Genomic DNA, 21,094 nt, shown 5'->3' with positions numbered 1-21,094 from the left:
TTGAGTCTGAACTGCTAAAGTGAAGAGTGTAGTTACAACGGTGTATGTGTGTACAATAAGTTAAAGTTTTCATGCAGACGTCAAACGCTCAAATCAAACGATCAACTGCGAAAACGTTGATGAACTTATTGAATAATTATAATCGGATTGTTGTACATTATTTGTTAAATATACATTAAGTGAGCATGTCGACGATGGAAGGTTCTCTGAGTAAGTGGACGAATGTCGTCAACGGCTGGCAGTACCGATGGTTCGTACTTGATGACAATGCTGGACTGCTTTCGTACTACACCGTGAGTTACACATTTTTTTGTCTTGACACTTTTTATGCCCCAGCAGGCATAAGTTTACAAATTGCGAGCTTGGGTTTAGGTTAATCTTAGATAAAGCTTATCTCTTCTCACTTTTTCTCTCTGTTTATGTATGTGTGTTTACAATTTGATTTTGCATATTTTTGTTAATTTGTTTCACAACTTGGAAACTTATATTAAGAAGGTGTAACAAAAAATTACAAGTATAAAGTAAAATTAGATTTTCAAATCTGATAATTTTTTTTATTATTATTTTTAGATGTAAAGGGAATCCATCAGATTCTTTACTACATTCAGCTATTTACATTCAACAATGTAGACTGCATACATACACACCTACTATGTACACTTAACGTTTTATTCAATGATTCAAATCAAGTGTAAAAGCCCATTGTTCATATCTGTGTGTCTGTGTGTAATTTGGCGATATTTAAAGATAATTAAAACATGCATTTTTTTCCAAGTTTTTCTTTGATATTGTTTAATTTTTTTAAATTTTTCATGCAAAAATTCGTCAGGTAACTATGCAAAGTGGCTATCACAAATCATAAGCATATTTTTTTTTGTTTACAATTCAAATGTAATTGACAGTCGGATTTGTATGAATATTGACGCGTTTAGCTCTTCTTTGGCTTGACTGGTTTTTTGTAGTTTTGTATGTAGAAATTGAAAAATAGAATAAAGTTTATCACAAGATTAGCAAACATAACCAACACGCCCCATCTTGGTACATGGCAGTATGGGAAGAAACCTTGGACTGTATGTGCCAGCAGGATAAAGAATTGCACCTGTGGGGTCAACGAAATGCATAAACATAGTAGAAAACTGTGATGGTACTGCGATGTAAAGAAAAAAAAAATTAGTGAAAAATACTCACCATTTGTATGATAGTGATGTATGGCTTGATTGGATTAATAATTTTCTGTACTTTTGGTCCCTGGCTGCTCAGGAGGTAGTAAGTGTACATAATCACGTGAACAGTTGAATTTAGTACGATTGGGAAAGTAACCATGCCACCAGGATAATGTTTAACCGATATATGAGTGACGGCAATTGTCGAGGCATGATGGTACAAGTGAAGGAACGAAATTTGTCTATTTTTTTTCCTCAGTACAAATATCACCGTCTCAATCAGGTCTATCACTTTCAACATAAACGTCCAATATATAACTTTGGCCAGCTGAAAACACGATTTGAAATTTATTATTAATTTCTCACACATTTTCAGACACGTAAAAGTTTTCCGAAATTATAATAATAATCATACCGTTACGAAACTTTGAGAAAATGTACAAAACAACGGGCTACTTTTCAGTAGCCAGCCGATTAAAAAGCGAAAAAAAAAAACAAAAAACAACTCGTGTTACGCGTCCTATGTAAATAAGTAGGCTTGTATTATTATTATTATTATATGATTGAAAACCCAAAGTTTAAAGCTCGTTACCTCCATGGGGTTGCCGGTCGGGGATTTGTTGACAAACTCGCATCCAAGACTGATTTCGTGAAACAGGCCGTACTTGATGCACGCGTAGATAATCCAGGCGTTGTAAACGATTTGAAATATGTTGTAATATTTGATGAAAGTTTTGAAACTGTACGGTCGCCGTTTCTCCATGAACCTCGGGCCGCATCGCTTGACAAAGTACAGATACGAGGCGAGTATTGTCCACACGAGCCATTGGTGTTTCACGGGCCACCAATCTATTGTCCTTTCGTCTGCAAAATACATCTAAATGTATTTTTTACTCGTAAAAAAAAAAATTATTTCTCCCACTTCGTTGGGCTATCGGTATCATCGTTAAGAGTTACAAAACACCCGAGAACAAAGTAAGGGGGGGGGGTAGGGGAAAAAAATAGTGAAATGGTCACTTTGGCCACTCGGTACAACATAATTATTATATCAATTGATTAGTTGGCCTGCACCGCGTCTTTACCGTATTCCGTTTCCCAAAAGCTGTCGTAAAAATACTTGACGATATCCATTTTGCACGGCAGATGATCGGACAAGCGAAAAATAAAAAGTTGGATAAATCGTGATGTTTCGGCGGGGGTGCTCTGCCTGCGAACACAATGGACCGTTGAAAGCCCAAAAGGCTTGCGGGCAATGTGTCCACTGCAGCTTTGCACCTCGATAGTTTGCGAGTGACTGGCCGATCGGCGCTGAAAAATCGTTAGTTCTTTGGAGTATACGCTTTGTTCATACTTATTCATAGGGTCTCTCTTTCTGTTCTCGTCGGCCTGCATTCTTCAGGGAAGTCGAGGCTCGTCGTTACCTCGCCAAGTACCTGATACTTGCTTTCTTAATTCGTGACGGAGGAAAGGAGACAAAAAAAAATAAAAATAAAAAAATACAACGAGCTTTTTCGTGAACAGTGCAGCTTTTCCACGTGGGGGAAAAGCACGCATGCGCGGGAAAAATTTGAATCGGATTTACATCTAATTTTTCTCTCTCTTCGGTGGCTCGTCAAAGTGCACTGTCACGGGGGGGACACGGCCACTAGTTGATCGACAACCCTACTATCCCCCTCCCCCCCCCCGCGTTAACTGCTTATTGTGTATATACATGTTTGCACTATACGTGATTCAAACAATTTCACACGAGCCAACTTTAAACCTAAAACAACCAAACTCCCCGTGTTTTTCCCCCCTTTTATTTATTGTCTGATTTAATACACCTTTTTTTATTATCATCAAACTGGAAATTTTTACATGAGCTTATTCTTTCTCTCATGTGATTGATACGTTACAACATATATATATATATATATATATATATATATATATATATATATATATATATATATATATATATATTGTTGTTGTTGAAACAACTCGATTAAAAAGTGATCCGTGTGCGTAAGTAATAGATATTGGGTGTTATTGTACCGTAGAATCGCCGTATCACCAAACCGTCGCGGTTAACCATGCAAATATTGCGCCTCGACACCTGTTGTGCGTATACACTTACAAGCACGGGATATCACACAATCGCCATGCAAGTCTAATACGAGCGAACTCTGACTCTTGACTCGATAAGTAGCCCATCTACCTGCCTGCCTACCTGTGCTTAGTGGGACTCGAAAATGTATGCTAAATCAAGGTTTTGCTGTGCAAATCAGTATTTTTGCTGCTAATCGCGTTTAAGTATACGTGTTGGAAAGTTTTTTTTTTTTTTTTTTTTTCCCATATCTTTCTCGATTTTCATCATACCGCGTGCGCCCCGTGCAATGGCCATTCGTTTTCCTTCCTTCCTTTCCATCACCACGGATATGCGTTGCCGAAAAATGTTTTTGAAAAGCCAACCCGTGATAATAGTGAGCTTCAACTTGGAAATCAATCGATCTGACATTTTAATTTTCTTCGGTAACATCCTGTCGACGTTGGCTATCCGCGTTCGTAAAAATGCTAATTCAACCTTGTCACCTTTGCATATTCCGTCATTTTTTCACATCAAGTCCAACGTAGACGATTTCTTGAAGTAGCTTTAATTATTGGGGTTACGTTACTCACAAAAGTAATCCATGTATACGATTGTCGAGGGTCAATGCATAGTTTCAAAGGCAGACCATTTTTTTCCTCTTGAAATAAACACCATACCTGTATAATAGTAAGTAATCGAAACGACATTATTTTTTTTCCTCTTGTCGCAGAGCAAAGAGAAGATGATGCGGGGCGCGAGGCGGGGTTGCGTGAGGCTTAAGGGCGCGATAATCGGCATCGACGACGAGGACGACAGTACGTTCACCATCACCACCTCCTCGAGCAAAGATGACCCCAAGACGTTCCACTTTCAAACGAGAAACGGCGAGGAACGCGAACGGTGGGTCCGTGCCCTCGAGGACACGATACTTCGACACTCGCACTCGGTAAGTTTTTCATCATAGTTTCATGTATATATAACCTATATGTATAGTCACCACCGCTGCTTTACTATAATTATCATTTTACCCAAGTAAAAGAGAAGTTACTTTTACAAAAATCCACGATTTATATACATATATGCGTACTTACCGATCAAGTAGTGAGAAATCGGTTCGATATTTGCCTATGAAAATGTAAACTTCTGCAAATAGAAAAAAAATAATAATAATAATTTACATGGTTTATCGATATAAAATAATGTTATATTATAAGAAAGAAATGAAAAAGGATCGACTAAGCCCGTGCTTATATCGAGCCGAATCGCATGGGGCTAACGGTATTTCCAATACATTCAAAATAGCGAGAATAGCGACCGGTCCAAGTTAGGCGTATTGTACCTTAACTTGTTAAAATGTAAAATTCCATGGTAAAATTACCACTAGAACAACCACAAGAAAATTATAAAGTAAAAAGTATGGGGAGAGGTGTAAAAATGTTGAGTTCAAGCTCGAAGCTTGAGCTTAGTTGGATGAAGGTGAAAGCAAGGTATATTGTTTCTTCAGTGCTGGGATCCGCGAAAACCACCCCCGAAACAGGACTTTGACCGCAAGGTGGCAGAGGCCGACGTGTACCTGCAGCTCCTGATAGACCAGATAAAGAAGATCGAGCAGCGCCAGCGGGACCTCGAGGAGATGCAACAAGAGGAGGAAGAAGAACAATCCGCGGAGTCGAATGCGAACACAAAGAGCCAACGCTTTGCGAGCATACTCAGGCAGGCCAACGCCATGCTAAACTCGGTCAAGCACGCCATTGTCCATCTTCAGATAGCCAAGGCACGTGTGCACCCACAACTCGTATTCTTTTTCACATACATGTCTCTCTTTGTTTCGGCTAGACGTTATTTCATATACGTGTGGCCCATAAGTACTTACTGACGCGTAGGATTTTTAAAATTTATATATATATTATATACATGGCCCAAGTTACTACTACCATCCATTTCTATATACACATCCAAATCGAAGATGGTACTAGTGATGCGTTATTTGTCTTAAAAAATGTGCAGAACACTGCTATCCCCGTGAACGGTATCTATCAGGGCCCAACAACCGAGCCAGTACTCGTGACGAGCCCATTCAAACACGGTAATATACACTTCATTACTCCGATGCCATGGAATTTTTTTTTACCTGCAATCGTACAACGCGAATTGCTCAAGTTGTAGTTAAGTGACCCGGAGTGGTATCGACAAATGCTTCCTCTTTTCTTTTTAGTTCCACCTAGGGAGCCAGATCCAACCGTGCAAACGGGCATCGAGCTTGGCTCCGAGTGCACCGAGCCGCAAAACAATCATTTGAATGGTGAGCTTTTTTTTCCCTCCCCCAATGATATAACATTTTTTGGCAACAAGTGCAATACATTTCATAGACTGCGTTTTGTCAACTGCGATATATTTTGTTTTCTTTACAATCGGTCTTTCCCCCCCCCCCCCACATCGATCAATTCGTTTGTTCGAGTCCCATATTGGCTCGTTTATCGCGACGTAACGTATTTGCGTCTGTTTTATCGAATTTTAAAATCGCGCGAACGTGCTTTGCTTGAGAAAATTGATGGATTGAAAAAGTGGTTTTCGCATTTTGACAGTATCTACCAGCAGAAGCCTTGCCGTCCCGGAATATTCATATTCATCTTCGGACGAAGACGAAGACTTTTATGACGCTGCCGATGAAATCACCCCAACGCTCTCCCAAACAACGACGTAAGAACATTAAATTTCAAATTCGTTTTTCTTTCCGTTTTTTACATATCAAAGTATCGGGGGGAAAAAAAACCAGAGATGGGGAAAAATAAAATTATGGCAAATGATTGTCGCCAAAGGTGGCTTTTGGTGCGAGGAAACACAATTAAATTCGCTGGTTGCCCTATTTTTCACGTTTGCTAAATGATACTACATGATTTAATTTGATACATTTTCAAAGTTGAAACTTGTTTACGAAATTGATGTGCTCGTTTCAACAATGAGAGCACAGCTAGCGAATTTCGTTTGTTTTTATGTACCAAGCTGAAAGTGGTAAGTATACACCTTCGGCGCTGTATAAATTGAATGCAAGGAATGCTTTTTCGCAATTTTTTTTAACAACGTATCGGTGCTTGATTGTCACAGGAAAAAACGAGAAATCGAAAAAACGCCAGTTTCGACGGAAGACAGCCACGTGGAAAATCGTCCTACGACCATAAAGGTTCCAGCCGCTCCCCCCGTCAAGCACGACGGATCGATAGACTACGACGGTAAGCATGTGCTTGACTGTTACCTTTTTTCCCTTGGTTGGATTCTCATAAATGTCACCCGTCATTTACGTCAATTCATCCCTACATACTGTAGTAAACCACAAAAATTGTTTAAACAAGAAAGTACGTGTTTACCTACACGTAAGAAGCAATAAACATTTGTTGGAGGAGGTGGAGCTTGGCGCGAGAGAGAAAAGCTCGGAAAAGTTACCGTCTCTGGGAAACGGTCGCATGCGACGTTATCGGCTCCACAGTGGTCGGGAGCCGCGCTTTTGTGCAATTTATTGATTAAATAAGAAGCAGTAACGGCAGGGACGTCGGCGGCGACGGCGCTCGCAGTGGTGGCCGTCGTCGACGTCCAAAAGTATACATACATAATCCTCATCCCAACCAATTGACCAAGCAACCTGCACAGGCACCCTATAGGACGGCTATTATGCTGTCCAAAGCGCTCGCGCGCGTGCCCCGACAGTTTTTCGTGGGAGCGCAAGCTCGACTTTACACCTACTCCGTGTTGTACAAGGGCGTGAGAGAGTATGTGTACGTGCGTCTTCACGCGAAAGTCACGGCTACCGTGGCCCTTAGTGGCGGTCCTTTCGTCCTGGAGCTCTTGCTGCTCGCGTTAACCCGAGGATAAGTTCACCCTTGTCTTGGTCTTGTACCCATAGTTATGGACTCGCGCTGTCGGTGCGAGCTACTGCAGTCGAACCATGTCGAAAAACTCCAGGGATTGTGAGTCTCGTCCACTTTTTTTCCACCACTCCCCGCCCCCCTCTTTCACCTCTCAGGGATGGATTTCGTGTGAAATTAGTTTTCGCAAGCTCTTGTATCCACTTATTTGCTTGTACCCCCCCCTTTTTTTAATTTACGCTTGTATTCGAAAGAAAGAGAGAGAGAGAGAGTGTGTGTGAATGACAAGCTATTTTAAGAAGCTATTTGGATCCTTCCTTTATCACGAAAAAGTATCATATTTTTATGCGGATGCGAGTCGAGCTTGTGGATTGCTTTGGGAAAATTCGACGTGTTTTATATAAGATGAGTTTCAATTTACCTGCATTGGTCAAACAAAGCAAAACTTTTTTGTTGTCCCCAGTGAATTGTCGAGTCTCAAAAAAAAAAATATATATCGATACTCGACGGGCTTGAAATATTTTTCTCCTCGACCTTGTTACAGATAAGCTCATGAATTTAATCAATTTTGTGTTGCAGCAATGTACGAGGAGGAAAGCGAAGAAGAAAGTAAGTACGGCGTTATTATTACTATTATTATTGTTATTGTTATTATTATAAACAAAAAAATCATGAGAAAATCATTATTGTGCCAAAATGGTAAACTAGTAGTATTTCATTGTCTAGGGACTTTTCACTTTTGGCAATCAAATCAAATCACCGCATAGGTACTGTTTACCACACACAAAAATCACTGTTCAAAGCAGTATGAAAAAAAAAAAAGTTTACGAATAATAAAAGTCCCTAGATGACGAAGTAACACCAGTTTACCATTTGTGCACGGTAGTTCTTAAAAATTTTATTGTCTCAGGGTAGAATTATCGTTAGTTTTTTTTAACACAAAAAATTCAATTAAAAAATGTTGCATGACTTGTTCTTCAGTCGATTCCATGGAAAGTCATGGATCGGTGGTGACGCATCTTCTGTCCCAAGTGAAAATTGGGATGGACTTGACAAAGGTCGCTCTGCCGACGTTTATCCTGGAGCGCAGATCACTGCTAGAAATGTATGCAGATTACTTCGCTCATCCCGATCAGTTTGTCTGGTATGTACACTTTGCGCACCGTGTATGGCACACTTACGCGCATCATGCTCTCGCCTTGCCGTATTTTTTTTTTCTCTTCCGCGCTTTGAAATTAATTGCAAGCAATCGTAAAGAGCGCCACTAGAAAAAAATCTATAGGCCCGACGTACCTGCATCTCATTTGTTCCAACTATACCCTAAATTTTCGGGTAAAGGTCATTTACAAACGCGTTTGAACAATTTTCAATTGCCTACCACTTTATGCAAAAGTATATTAATAGCACGCTCGGTCACGTTGGATGTCGTGATTTATCATTCACAAAATATCTTGATTAGCTCGGTGGGACTACATACACATGTATACATTGCAATAACGTTTGCCCAGATTTTTAATATAGTGTTATGTAATTAATTTCATTATGGTTGAGATAAGGCACACTTTGTAATACCTACCTGTGCATCACACTTTGTTCTAATGATCCCCACCTGTAATGATGTAATAAATTTTTTTCTGTCGTACGAAAATTTCATTTACCGTTATTTAATATACTGAATCATTGAACATGACGTGAAGTTGAGTTGCGTACTTCATTATACTATGTATTACATGTAATGAGTAGTAATACTTGCTTTCTTTTGTCTCTCGGGGGAAAAAAAAGAAATCGTTAAAAAATAATTTTATCGTTTGATAGTATTGCCGACATGCCAACACCAAGGGATCGCATGGTGCAGGTGGTCAAGTGGTACGTATGCAGTTTTCATGCTGGTCGCAAATCCGGCGTTGCCAAAAAACCGTACAATCCGGTGCTGGGCGAGACATTCCGTTGCTTTTGGGACTTGACGTCCACAAGTAAGGACGCGTCAAACACCAAGCACGTGGAAGACGGACCGGTGCCTTGGTGCAACCAAGATCAATTAACGTTCATCTCCGAACAAGTTTCGCACCATCCACCTGGTTAGTAACTGCCATTAATTTCACGTTAATTGCACACCAACGTCGAAAATTACGCACACAGTAATAATCTAGTCAACGATTTCCAACATAAACAGTCACTTTTGTATTTTTTTTTTTTTTTTTTTTTTATTTTCTTGAAAAGTTTATCGGAAAAAATTGCCATAAAGTTACTTGACACTCCATCAAGCGTCAAGCTTGACCAAACAAGGTAATAAACGATATACATTGTTTGCACTTGTGATAAAAAGTGAGCGCCTTCTACGCGGAACATTACGCGAAAAAAATCAGCTTCGAGGCACACGTCTGGACAAAGAGTAAATTTCTGGGCTTGAGCATCGGCGTGCACAACGTGGGCAAAGGTCTGGTGAGGGTGCACGACCGAGACGAGGAGTACGTGCTGACCTTTCCCAATGGGTACGCGCGCTCGATACTCACCGTGCCCTGGATCGAACTCGGCGGCGCCATCAGCATCACCTGTGCCCAGACCGGCTACCACGCCAACATTGAATTCCTCACCAAGCCGTTTTACGGCGGCAAACGCAACCGAATCACTTGCGCGATCAACGGGCCCAACGAGAAGAAGCCCTTCCTGCAGATCAATGGCGATTGGAGCGGCGTCATGGAAGCTAAGTGGGCCGACGGGGTGAGGATGATTACTCTTATTATTATCGTTATCATTATTATTTCTCTTTTCATTTTATGCGTTAGTGAATCGAATATGATTTCCATCGCGTTGTTGTTACTTGTAATTTCAACGACAGAGGACAGAAATGTTTGCGGACGTGAGGGAGCAGAGGATACAGAAAAAAATGGTCAAGACCATGAGCGAACAAGAGGACAACGAGTCGCGCAAAGTTTGGCGAGAGGTCACGATGGGTCTTCGTATCAACGACATGGACAAGGCAACGGCCGCTAAATGCGCGATCGAGCAAAAGCAACGAGACGACGTGCGTCACCGCAAGGAAAACAACATTACTTGGCAGACAAAGGTATTTTTTTTTCTTCAAATCAATTGCAACTTTTCTGCCAAAACTTTGCACATACGTAATTTTCTTGTTTTCCAACAGCTGTTCAAGGAGACCAATGACGGCGGCTGGGTGTACACAAATCCTCTAGAAACGAGATTACGGGTGACGAGGACGAACAACGACTCGGTCGATGCACCAGGTGCTTCCTCGGGCCCTTAAATCGGGTCACTGTTATTTAATCGCGCGCACAAACAAAAATATACGTGAAATTGTTGACAAGATATGATGTACATTTTTAACTTATATATCTTTGCTCGCTGCAGGCCTATACAAGTGAATGTGTGTAAATTTTTTTTTTTTGCACACTGTTGACACTTTTTTTAGTTGATTGTATGAAGCTCGAAGGAACGTGAAAATGTGTCCAACGGCTTTTGAAATGAAAACTTGCGTTTTATACATTTGTGTGACCTTCTGTTTGTTATTATTCTTTTAACGCATCTATTGACGACGCGTTTGCACAAAAATAAATTTAAAATTCAAGAAATCATGATAGTATTAACGTTTTATACACAGAATCTCAACAGATTGACAAACATTGAGATCATTCATTTTTAGTTGTTACAATAGGGCATGTTGAATGTGATTTATTTTTTAAAAACGAAGAATTCTCTAAATCGTGGCAACGGGTTGAACTTCTATTCGCGTTGCCTCGTAACAGTACACATTATTTTTGTGAAAGACCGACAAATGATAAACTAGAAAGTTGAAGAATCTTTGATTCGTTTTTAATGCAAAACTTGAACAAATCCGACCTGTTGACAGCGAAAATCAAATGTATGATACATTAATCCTGAAAAGAGATGATTGTCTAATGTGCGATGATTATCGGTTGAATCTATCCAAGTGGCCTTTGATAATAGATAGACAGAGGTGGGCGACAACACAGGTGTGTAAAGCATTCGTTTCAGCATTCCCGCTCACAATTCTTCCATTTGAAAAACAAAAACATGTTACTCCTCTGGATGCTGAGAAACTTTGATCCTGGATGGTGCATTTATAAATGTAAGAAATATGTATGAAAATTTATTTATCCACTTACAACGGGTAAATAATTTTTAAGTAATGTAAAACAAATTATTATTGTCTTAACAGACTTGTAGTATAAATATACTCTATAGTTATTAACCACAACAAGGAACAATAAATTACACGCGGGTGTATGTAATTATAACATGGCGAGTATTCATAGGATTAAATATAAAAAATGTGTACATTTGTTGAGAGCATGCTTTCTTTGTTAATATTAGTGGCATAATTTTGTAGAGTAATCTGTAATCTGTATGAACGTATATAGTATGTAACATTGAGGTAAAAAAGTTTACAACATAAATTGATAGGTCTAGCCGAGTTTTAGAGTCGTAAGAGTCCAGCTGCATAAAATCTATAGTTATTGAAAAAAATGTTAATCAATAGATTCTATATGATTTTTCGCTAAAATAAATTACTTTGAGAAATTTCAAACACAAAGTAAAACGTTTTTTTTTTTTTTTTTTTCAGTTGCTCCTAATCTTTTTCTTTTATTTTCACAAAATCGACTGATCATTTTTACAAAAATATAATTTAAACTTATTCGTAATAATGAGAAAAATTTCAAAATAACAAGTATCCCATGTAAGAGTCATCCATTTTTCTGTAAGCTGGAGGAAACCTTGCACTGGAAGACACAAGCTCGCTGATGCCAGCCAAAATACTGGGTACAGCTACTTCACAATAATTTGTATTTAAATCATAATTTCTTTTTCTCTTTGGATTTTCACCATACTTGTATGACACTTTCACCACCAACAAGGACTTCAGAGACAATATTTGCTGTTGAAAATTCGCTTTATCCTCAGTGATAATTCTGAACTTAGGTGATAAAATGTGTATGAATAGATAATGAACACTATTTACGTCACGAGCTTCTAGCAGTATTTGTTCACCAAAAGTCATATTAGTGGTGCATTTGACGGCAGACAAAAAATCACTTAAACAAGAATTAGATTTCTCGATCTTTGGCTCCTTGCATAAAATATCATACTCTATGCAACAGTTCCAAAATTGAAGGCTTTCCTTTTTTTTTCTACACGAGCCAATTATAGAAAGACATTTGCTGCAATGAATTAAGGAATTCTTTATTTTTAAATTCTCAAAGATACGTTGGTTAAAAACACAGCGGTTGAAAGAATAAAATAAATCTGATTTTCTTGGCTCTAGTGAAATTTCATTGTTGTGACCATGATTACAGCAATACCATTCCTGAGGATCACAATCCGAACTTGGCAACGACAAAATTCTGTTAAAACTGACAGTCTTTGTGATTTGATTTTTGCAGCAAGTGCAAATCAATTTGCAATCTTCATTCTTTGACGGCAATTTTGCAACGTGTGGATCAATAATTGTCGATTTACTCAATTGATCATCCAAGTCGACAGTTGTAGTTTTAAATAATTCAATACACAAATTTGACGGAGTAATAATTCTAAAGGATATCCAACGACCTGTCACTTGTAGGGATGCCAAGTAAAAAGGCCATAATTCTATGTCAGGCAAAGAAAGGGAGTAATTTTTTTCTTCGATTTCAATTTCAATGGAAGCTTTTTGAAATTTGATTTTAATCGCAGTAGAGTCAATATTTTTTTCAAATGATAAAAAAGCACAGTGAGACCTTAAGCGTGGCCTCAGTTCCAAAGTAAAATGTTCCATTTGATTCTATTGCAAACTGATACAACAAATAATGTAAGTTTTTCGCTCAACCAACTGATGGTTATCGATTGAATCTAAACTTGCTGATGTCTCTAAACAATAAAATTAAAACTATACTTAATAGTACTTAATTAAGAAAGAATCACAACATAACCGAATATGTGCGGGAAACTGTAATAGGTACGGGCACATGTGTTTTTTTCTTTCAATTTCACGTTTTTAGACTATACACACGATTACGTAGTAATATGTCTATAAATCTATATACATAGGTTTGTTCGGTTACGGGTGTTTGGACTGTTTGGAGCGCTCCGAACCATAAACATATAGGTATATTCGAACGTCGATGACCGACATATCATTGTATCACACGTCAAATACTGTCTGTTGTCGTCTTGTGTCAGCAAAATTTATAACGATAACATGTACTATACTTATGCGTGTGTTTATTCTAAATACATTGCAGTTTGTGGATTGTCTCTCCCACTGGTTTTGTCGTCGACGTTGCTATTTTTTGTTGTTGTTAGATTGCAGATCAACTGATTTTGTTGATAGCAGCCGGCTCGAAAATGGGTTGCTGTTACAGTTTATGCAAAGACGACAACAACCAGCAGGTACAAATTGTTACATACGCCGTTATTATCGTGTTTGCTCCTTATCTCCGGTTTCTATAAACTTTTTCTTTTGTACCCAAGTGTTTTTTAATTAAACATTGCTTTCCAGGGAAATGAAGTTAACGAACGCACACATTTGCTTGTGGATCCTGTCAGTAACAACACAAACGTACCGGGAGCACTCAGGTTAGTAAATAATCACAATTTAATCCATCGAAATACTTGATTTGACTTTGAGAAAAATAAATTGTAAAAATGAAATTGTCGACCTAATGCATTGTTGCTGCTGGCATTGCAGTGATGATGGCGCTAACCAGTATGCCAGCTCTGCACCTAAGAAAATGGATGAACAAAGTGCACTCAATAGAATTCTCCACGACACAGCAGTGTAAGCAGTAGTTTTTTAATCTTATTGCAAGAGATGCTCTCTGGTACATTTGGATTTTTTTCTTTTTTTACAGAAATATTATTGACGTAGGAGCATTAGACTCGCACAATCTTGAGCAACATGAATATTTGGAGAGATCAAGGGCTTATGCGAAACGCATAGAGACCGTTGGTGTCAAAGTTCCAGAAATCTCATATTGTCTCCTGAGAGATATACCAGCTCCAGAAAAAGTTCTTGCATCAGAGCCGATAACTCAAAACGATAAACAACTCGTAAGTATCAAGCGTACATAACTGTCAACCATACCTCTTTATGAAAGATTATACGATCAAGTGCTTGCTTTTCTAGATAACAAATTTCATGCAAAAAGCTGTGATGGCCTTGGAGCAAATTAAAGTTCAGCATCAAGAAGATTTAGTGGTGCCATTTTTATCGTGATCGATGCATTCCCCAACAAATTTGCGAGAGAACCTAATGCGAGCTACGTCGACTCAGCAGTTAAACAATCTGGATGAATCAATGGGCATTTGGGTGAAGTCGTACTTTACCGATTGAGCCAATTTTATTTGCGGAAAAAACGTTTTCGACGCTGCGCTTTCTAAAATTTATCCTGTATATAATTGGAATTAATTACGTTGAATTTCCTCCCTTTATCGAATAAGATCAAACTCCTAATCTCAAGTGTACTTTTTAGGCTTAAAGTTTACAAAACTATAAATAGTTTGATCACTTTGTGTAATTATTGTATTTGATGCGAGTATCGGGACGCCCGAACTACGTTATCGTCTATAAGTATAAGTTTGACATTATACAATATTCGCTTTATTTATTTATTTTTTTCTATACTGAAGTTGGTTGTACAACATTTATTGTAAAAAGTTGAAATCAAATGTATAGTTTTTATTAATACTATGTAAGATAATATGTAATTTAATCGATTGTAAAGTAAAATAGAATCAATTTATATAAATTATCATTAAAGTTGAAGTTAATTTTTATTATTGAAAACTCCACTCCACGCACCAATTTAAAAACGCTCGATTTTTTTTTCATCCATCTAATGTTAGATCTCTACCGTTATAGTTGTCATAAAAATCAAAACATTCCATCGGATGGGAAATCTTCCTTAAAGTGCAACAAACGTACATAATATTTGAAAATAAGGACATTTTATTTTTCTCCATCTTTCAAATGGAGCTGATTCGAGGCAGGAAAAAAGCAAGTGCATTTATCAAAAAAAGCTCATTTTTGTAAAAGATATTCCTCACAACTAATACTTTGTTCACAATCTGGGAAAATATAATTGCGTTAACGAATTTCCTTGTTTCGATTGTCGGGAAGATGCTCAAAGAGAAATGATAGAAAAAAAATAGAGATTTTATCTCACATTCATGTCAACGGGAGAGCCATGGTTTGGAAGTAAAGAAAAAAAATCCTATTAAAACTAAAGATCACCACTATAAATTAACGAAACATTTTTTTGATCAATCAACTGTATTTGATTCAGATGACTCCATTAAAAAAAATTTCGAGAAAGTAGCGTCAAAATGACGAGAAAAATAATGAATTTCTTCGAGTATCTTACTGCAGGGGCTCGTAGTTCCTAGGCGTTCTCAACTCGATTTCCAAGCTGTTTCGTAACTCATCGGATCCAATAAGTTGTTTGGTCGCGCGCAATACGATTTGCTCCGTGTCCACTGGCTTGGCTGGGGCTGCCTTGTTCGGTATAACATTCACTTTCGCGCTTTCGAAATTAAATTCTTTCACTGCATGAATTAAAAAATAACATAGATAAAGATAAATCCAAATGAAATGGAAAAACGTCCACGTGAAAATAACGCCCCTACCACTTTCATCACCGCAATCAGAGGAATCGGCTTGTTGCATATCGTTTTGTATCTTGCCGAAATTTTTGGTTACCTTCACCGACAAAATATTACCATCCACTTCGTGGCAAAACTCGTCGTATGGTGGGCGATGCTCAACAGCATCCGGACAAGCAGAATATTGGCACGCGCTACTTTTCTTCTCCATTTTCATCTGATCTGTTTTTTTTAATCGGACAACTTTTTTTTGTTTCTGCTCGAAAATTTTTGTCAAGATGAATTACACACCCGAAAATTCTAGGGTTAACAACAATTTAAACTTATCCAATAAGTTTCCATTCCTCAACTGTTTCATAACTATTGACACCGCCAGAACAGAAAAACAATCACCAAATTGCAAAAGTACTGGAAAACTATAGCGCTACAAGAACCCTCTGATCAGGATTATAAAAAAGCAATCAAACATTAAAAATTCTTTGTGAATATTCTACTGTGACGTACACAAAACAAGAGCTACACTCTAGAATCAATTTGATTCGCCCTAAAATCAATCAGAACTGAAAACATTGAAAAAAACGCCCGTACCTCCGTAAATAATAGAAATATATCACGAGAAACAAACAACTTAAAAATCAGAAAAAATTGTGAAGAAAAGTTTCAGCAAAAATATTTGATGATTGTTCCCTCTACAACAATTCTAGATACCGTAGACTTATGTAACACAAGAGGGACGTATATTACAGACACCCACGACACAGGGGCGTTACTCTAAAACAAATATTTTAATCAAAAAATTTGTTCAAAACTTAAATCTTCCGTATCTCCGTTAATAATAAAGATATCGCAAAAAGGACGTTATTTAAAGATCAGTATATTTCAAAAATTTTTTTAGCGACTATGCTCGATGTTTGGCACTTGCCAAATGCGTTAAAATAATTCTAGGTACTGTAGAGATCTTCGACAAAGGTAGGACCATTATTACAGACACCCACGACACAGGGGCGTTTCTCTTAAATAGATATTTTGGTCGAAAAACTTGTTCAAAACTTAAATCGCCCGTATCTCCGTAAATAATAGGAATATCGCAAAAAGGACGTTATTTAAAGATCAGTATATTTCGAAAATTTTTTAGCGACTATGCTCGATGTTTGGCACTTGCCAAATGTGTAAAAATAATTCTAAGTACTGTACAGATGTTTGACAGAGGTGGGACTATTATTACAGACACCCACGATCAGGGGCGTTACTATAAAATGAATAAATTAGTCGAAAAATTTGTTCAAAACTTAAATCGCCCGTATCTCCGTAACTAATGGAGATATAGCGAGAAGGACGTTATTTAAAGATCAGTATATTTCGAAAATTTTTTAGCAACTATGCTCGATGTTAGGCACTTGCCAATTTTATGAAAATAATTCTAGGTACTGTTGAGATGTTCGACAGAGGTAGGACCATTATTACAGACACCCACGACACAGGGGCGTTACTCTAAAATGAATATTTTAGTCGAAAAATTTGTTCAAAACTTAAATCGCCCATATCTCCGTAAATAATAGGAATATCGCAAAAAGGACGTTATTTAAAGATCAGTATATTTCGAAAATTTTTTTAGCGACTATGCTCGATGTTTGGCACTTGCCAAATGTGTAAAAATCATTCTAGGTACTGTAAAGATGTTTGATAGAGGTAGGCCCATTATTACAGACACCCACGACACAGGGGCGTTACTCTAAAATTAATATTTTAGTCGAAAAATTTGTTCAAAACTTAAATCGCCCGTATCTCCGTAAATAATGGAGATATCGCAAAAAGGACGTTATTTAAAGATCAGTATATTTCGAAAATTTTTTTAGCGACTATAATCGATGTTTGGCACTTGCCAAATGTGTAAAAATAATTCTAGGTACTGTAGAGATGTTTGACAGAAATGGGACTATTATTACAGACACCCACGATCAGGGGCGTTACTAAAAAATGAATATTTTAGTCGAAAAATTTGTTCAAAACTGAAATCGCTCGTATCTCCGTAAATAATGGAGATATCGCAAAAAGGACGTTATTTAAAGATCAGTATATTTCAAAAATTTTTTTAGCGACTATAATCGATGTTTGGCACTTGCCAAATGTGTAAAAATAATTCTAGGTACTGTAGAGATGTTTGACAGAGGTGGGACTATTATTACAGACACCCACGATCAGGGGCGTTACTATAAAATGAATATTTTAGTCGAAAAATTTGTTCAAAACTTAAATCGCCCGTATCTCCGTAAATAATGAAAATATCGCAAAAAGGACGTTATTTAAAGATCAGTATATTTCAAAAATTTTTTTAGCGACTATAATCGATGTTTGGCACTTGCCAAATGTGTAAAAATAATTCTAGGTACTGTAAAAATGTTCGACAGAGGTAGGACCATTATTACAGACACCCGCGAAAAAGGGGCGTTACTATAAAATGAATATTTTAGTCAAAAAATTTGTTCAAAACTTAAATCGCCCGTATCTCCGTAAATAATGAAAATATCGCAAAAAGGACGTTATTTAAAGATCAGTATATTTCAAAAATTTTTTTAGCGACTATAATCGATGTTTGGCACTTGCCAAATGTGTAAAAATAATTCTAGGTACTGTAGAGATGTTTGACAGAGGTGGGACTATTATTACAGACACCCACGATCAGGGGCGTTACTATAAAATGAATATTTTAGTCCAAAAATTTGTTCAAAACTTGAATCGCCCGTATCTCCGTAAATAATGGAGATATCGCAAAAAGGACGTTATTAAAAGATCAGTATATTTCAAAAATTTTTTTAGCGACTATAATCGATGTTTGGCACTTGCCAAATGTGTAAAAATAATTCTAGGTACTGTAGAGATGTTTGACAGAGGTAGGACTATTATTACAGACACCCACGACACAGGGGCGTTACTCTAAAATTAATATTTTAGTCGAAAAATTTGTTCAAAACCTAAATTGCCCGTATCTCCTTAAATAATGGAGATATCGCAAAAAGGACGTTATTTGAAGATCAGTATATTTCGAAAATTTTGTTAGCGACTATGCTCGATGTTTGGCACTTGCCAAATGTGTAAAAACAATTCTAGGTACTGTAAAGATGTTCGATAGAGGTAGGACCATTATTACAGACACCCACGACACAGGGGCGTTACTCTAAAATTAATATTTTAATCAAAAAATTTGTTCAAAACTTAAATCGCCCGTATCTCCGTAAATAATGAAGATATCGCAAAAAGGACGTTATTTGAAGATCAGTATATTTCGAAAATTTTGTTAGCGACTATGCTCGATGTTTGGCACTTGCCAAATGTGTAAAAATAGATCTAGGTACTGTAAAAATGTTCGATAGAGGTAGGTCCATTATTACGGACACCCACGACACAAGGGCGTTACTCTAAAATTAATATTTTAGTCAAAAAATTTGTTCAAAACTTAAATCGCCCGTATCTCCGTGAATAATGGAGATATCGCAAAAAGGACGTTTTTTAAAGATCAGTATATTTCGAAAATTTTTTTAGCAACTATGCTCGATGTTTGGCACTTGCCAAAGGTGTGAAAATAGATCTAGGTACTGTAAAAATGTTCGATAGAGGTAGGACCATTATTACAGACACCCACGAAAAAGGGGCGTTACTATAAAATGAATATTTTAGTCCAAAAATTTGTTTAAAACTTAAATTGCCCGTATCTCCGTAAATAATGGAGATATCGCAAAAAGGAAGTTATTTCAAGATCAGTATATTTCGAAAATTTTTTTAGCGACTATGCTCGATGTTTGGCACTTGCCAAATGTGTAAAAATAATTCTAGGTACTGTGAAAATGTTCGATAGAGGTAGGTCCATTATTACAGACACCCACGACACAGGGGCGTTACTCTAAAATTAATATTTTAGTCGAAAAATTTGTTCAAAACTTAAATCGCCCATATCTCCGTAAATAATGGAGATATCGCAAAAAGGACGTTATTTAAAGATCAGTATATTTCAAAAATTTTGTTAGCGACTATGCTCGATGTTTGGCACTTGCCAAATGTGTAAAAATAATTCTAGGTACTGTATAAATGTTTGACAGAGGTAGGACCATTATTACAGACACCCGCGAAAAAGGGGCGTTACTATAAAATTAATATTTTAGTCGAAAAATTTGTTCAAAACTTAAATCGCCCGTATCTCCGTAAATAATGGAGATATCGCAAAAAGGACGTTATTTAAAGATCAGTATATTTCGAAAATTTTTTTAGCGACTATGCTCGATGTTTGGCACTTGCGAAATGTGTAAAAATCAATCTAGGTACTGTAAAGATGTTCGATAGAGGTAAGCCCATTATTACAGACACCCACGACACAGGGGCGTTACTATGAAATGAATATTTTAGTCGAAAAATTTGTTTAAAACTTAAATCGCCCGTATCTCCGTAAATAATGGAGATATCGCAAAAAGGACGTTATTTAAAGATCAGTATATTTCGAAAATTTTTTAAAGCGACTATGCTCGATGTTTGGCACTTGCCAAATGTGTAAAAATCATTCTAGGTACTGTAGAGATGTTTGACAGAGGTAGGACCATTATTACAGACACCCACGAAAAAGGGGCGTTACTATGAAATGAATATTTTAGTCAAAAAATTTGTTTAAAACTTAAATCGCCCGTATCTCCGTAAATAATGGAGATATCGCAAAAAGGACGTTATTTGAAGATCAGTATATTTCGAAAATTTTGTTAGCGACTATGCTCGATGTTTGGCACTTGCCAAATATGTAAAAACAATTCTAGGTACTGTAAAGATGTTCGATAGAGGTAGGACCATTATTACAGACACCCACGACACACGGGCGTTACTCTAAAATTAATATTTTAGTCGAAAAATTTGTTCAAAACTCAAATCGCCCGTATCTCCGTAAATAATGGAGATATCGCAAAAAGGACGTTATTTAAAGATCAGTATATTTTGAGAATTTTGTTAGCGACTATGCTCGATGTTTGACACTTGCCAAATGTGTAAAAATAGATCTAGGTACTGTAAATATGTTCGATAGAGGTAGGACCATTATTACAGACACCCACGACACAGGGGCGTTACTATAAAATAAATATTTTAGTCCAAAAATCTGTTCAAAACTTAAATCGCCCGTATCTCCGTAAATAATGGAGATATCGCAAAAAGGACGTTATTAAAAGATCAGTATATTTCAAAAATTTTTTTAGCGACTATAATCGATGTTTGGCACTTGCCAAATGTGTAAAAATAATTCTAGGTACTGTAGAGATGTTTGACAGAGGTGGGACTATTATTACAGACACCCACGATTAGGGGCGTTACTATAAAATGAATATTTTAGTCCAAAAATCTGTTCAAAACTTAAA

General features: G+C 37.2%; 5 protein-coding genes across 7 annotated transcripts; 2 read left to right on the top strand and 3 right to left on the bottom strand.

Annotated features, from left to right (window-relative positions):
* Nucleotides 1-3: 3 nt before the first annotated feature.
* On the top strand, nt 4-11,658 carry LOC106644955 (oxysterol-binding protein-related protein 9). 3 transcript variants are annotated; one of them, XM_014360674.2, is made up of 13 exons: nt 4-293; nt 3,962-4,177; nt 4,736-5,005; nt 5,239-5,317; nt 5,447-5,533; nt 5,817-5,931; nt 6,337-6,461; nt 7,671-7,700; nt 8,073-8,235; nt 8,907-9,169; nt 9,418-9,812; nt 9,931-10,158; nt 10,237-11,658. In XM_014360674.2, the coding sequence occupies exons 1-13, from the start codon at nt 186-188 to the stop codon at nt 10,354-10,356; spliced, it is 2,199 nt and encodes a 732-aa protein (XP_014216160.2). In that variant the 5' UTR covers nt 4-185; the 3' UTR covers nt 10,357-11,658. The 3 variants fall into 3 exon arrangements, with proteins under 3 accessions (XP_014216160.2, XP_014216162.2, XP_089444836.1); XM_089588710.1 differs by lacking the exon at nt 4-293 and adding an exon at nt 3,598-3,674; XM_014360676.2 differs by lacking the exon at nt 10,237-11,658 and having other exon boundaries at nt 9,878-9,968.
* On the bottom strand, nt 528-2,480 carry LOC106644957 (very long chain fatty acid elongase 4-like). Its single transcript, XM_014360677.3, has 4 exons — nt 2,246-2,480; nt 1,756-2,027; nt 1,189-1,491; nt 528-1,099 (listed from the first exon to the last, which is right to left on the bottom strand). The coding sequence occupies exons 1-4, from the start codon at nt 2,292-2,294 to the stop codon at nt 929-931; spliced, it is 795 nt and encodes a 264-aa protein (XP_014216163.2). The 5' UTR covers nt 2,295-2,480; the 3' UTR covers nt 528-928.
* Nucleotides 11,659-11,734: 76 nt separating the features above from the next.
* On the bottom strand, nt 11,735-13,032 carry LOC106644934 (uncharacterized). The gene has a single exon (XM_014360637.2). The coding sequence runs from the start codon at nt 12,880-12,882 to the stop codon at nt 11,788-11,790; it is 1,095 nt and encodes a 364-aa protein (XP_014216123.2). The 5' UTR covers nt 12,883-13,032; the 3' UTR covers nt 11,735-11,787.
* Nucleotides 13,033-13,338: 306 nt separating this feature from the next.
* On the top strand, nt 13,339-14,814 carry Lamtor1 (Late endosomal/lysosomal adaptor, MAPK and MTOR activator 1). The gene is made up of 5 exons (XM_014360668.3): nt 13,339-13,496; nt 13,606-13,682; nt 13,795-13,884; nt 13,958-14,156; nt 14,233-14,814. The coding sequence occupies exons 1-5, from the start codon at nt 13,452-13,454 to the stop codon at nt 14,320-14,322; spliced, it is 501 nt and encodes a 166-aa protein (XP_014216154.1). The 5' UTR covers nt 13,339-13,451; the 3' UTR covers nt 14,323-14,814.
* Nucleotides 14,815-15,465: 651 nt separating this feature from the next.
* LOC106644935 (uncharacterized) lies at nt 15,466-15,918 on the bottom strand. The gene is made up of 2 exons (XM_023390753.2): nt 15,732-15,918; nt 15,466-15,644 (listed from the first exon to the last, which is right to left on the bottom strand). Exons 1-2 carry the CDS (start codon nt 15,916-15,918, stop codon nt 15,466-15,468), a joined length of 366 nt encoding a protein of 121 aa, XP_023246521.2.
* Between the last annotated feature and the right edge of the window lie 5,176 nt (nt 15,919-21,094).

The sequence above is a fragment of the Copidosoma floridanum genome, unplaced genomic scaffold (genome assembly GCF_036245765.1).
Source record: "Copidosoma floridanum isolate Cflo_tuat_1 unplaced genomic scaffold, Cflo_Japanese_pri ptg000007l, whole genome shotgun sequence".
Taxonomy (NCBI): Eukaryota; Metazoa; Arthropoda; class Insecta; order Hymenoptera; family Encyrtidae; genus Copidosoma; species Copidosoma floridanum.
The sequence above is the reverse complement of the archived record's forward strand: the minus strand, read 5'-3'. Positions and strand labels throughout refer to the sequence as shown.

Excerpts from the sequence above, each read along its gene's own strand:
- LOC106644955 (XM_014360674.2), top strand. The coding sequence starts at position 186 with ATGTCGACGATGGAAGGTTCTCTGAGTAAGTGGACGAATGTCGTCAAC. Across the intron at positions 5,534-5,816 it reads GCAAAACAATCATTTGAATG|TATCTACCAGCAGAAGCCTT; the intron begins GTGAGCTTTTTT and ends GCATTTTGACAG. Across the intron at positions 10,159-10,236 it reads ACATTACTTGGCAGACAAAG|CTGTTCAAGGAGACCAATGA; the intron begins GTATTTTTTTTT and ends GTTTTCCAACAG.
- Lamtor1 (XM_014360668.3), top strand. The coding sequence starts at position 13,452 with ATGGGTTGCTGTTACAGTTTATGCAAAGACGACAACAACCAGCAG. Across the intron at positions 13,497-13,605 it reads AAGACGACAACAACCAGCAG|GGAAATGAAGTTAACGAACG; the intron begins GTACAAATTGTT and ends ATTGCTTTCCAG. Across the intron at positions 14,157-14,232 it reads CTCAAAACGATAAACAACTC|ATAACAAATTTCATGCAAAA; the intron begins GTAAGTATCAAG and ends TTGCTTTTCTAG.
- LOC106644934 (XM_014360637.2), bottom strand. The coding sequence starts at position 12,882 with ATGGAACATTTTACTTTGGAACTGAGGCCACGCTTAAGGTCTCACTGT.
- LOC106644957 (XM_014360677.3), bottom strand. The coding sequence starts at position 2,294 with ATGGATATCGTCAAGTATTTTTACGACAGCTTTTGGGAAACGGAATAC. Across the intron at positions 2,028-2,245 it reads CTTTTGGGAAACGGAATACG|ACGAAAGGACAATAGATTGG; the intron begins GTAAAGACGCGG and ends TGTATTTTGCAG. Across the intron at positions 1,492-1,755 it reads CGACCGGCAACCCCATGGAG|CTGGCCAAAGTTATATATTG; the intron begins GTAACGAGCTTT and ends TCGTGTTTTCAG.
- LOC106644935 (XM_023390753.2), bottom strand. The coding sequence starts at position 15,918 with ATGGAGAAGAAAAGTAGCGCGTGCCAATATTCTGCTTGTCCGGATGCT. Across the intron at positions 15,645-15,731 it reads TGATTGCGGTGATGAAAGTG|AATTTAATTTCGAAAGCGCG; the intron begins GTAGGGGCGTTA and ends ATGCAGTGAAAG.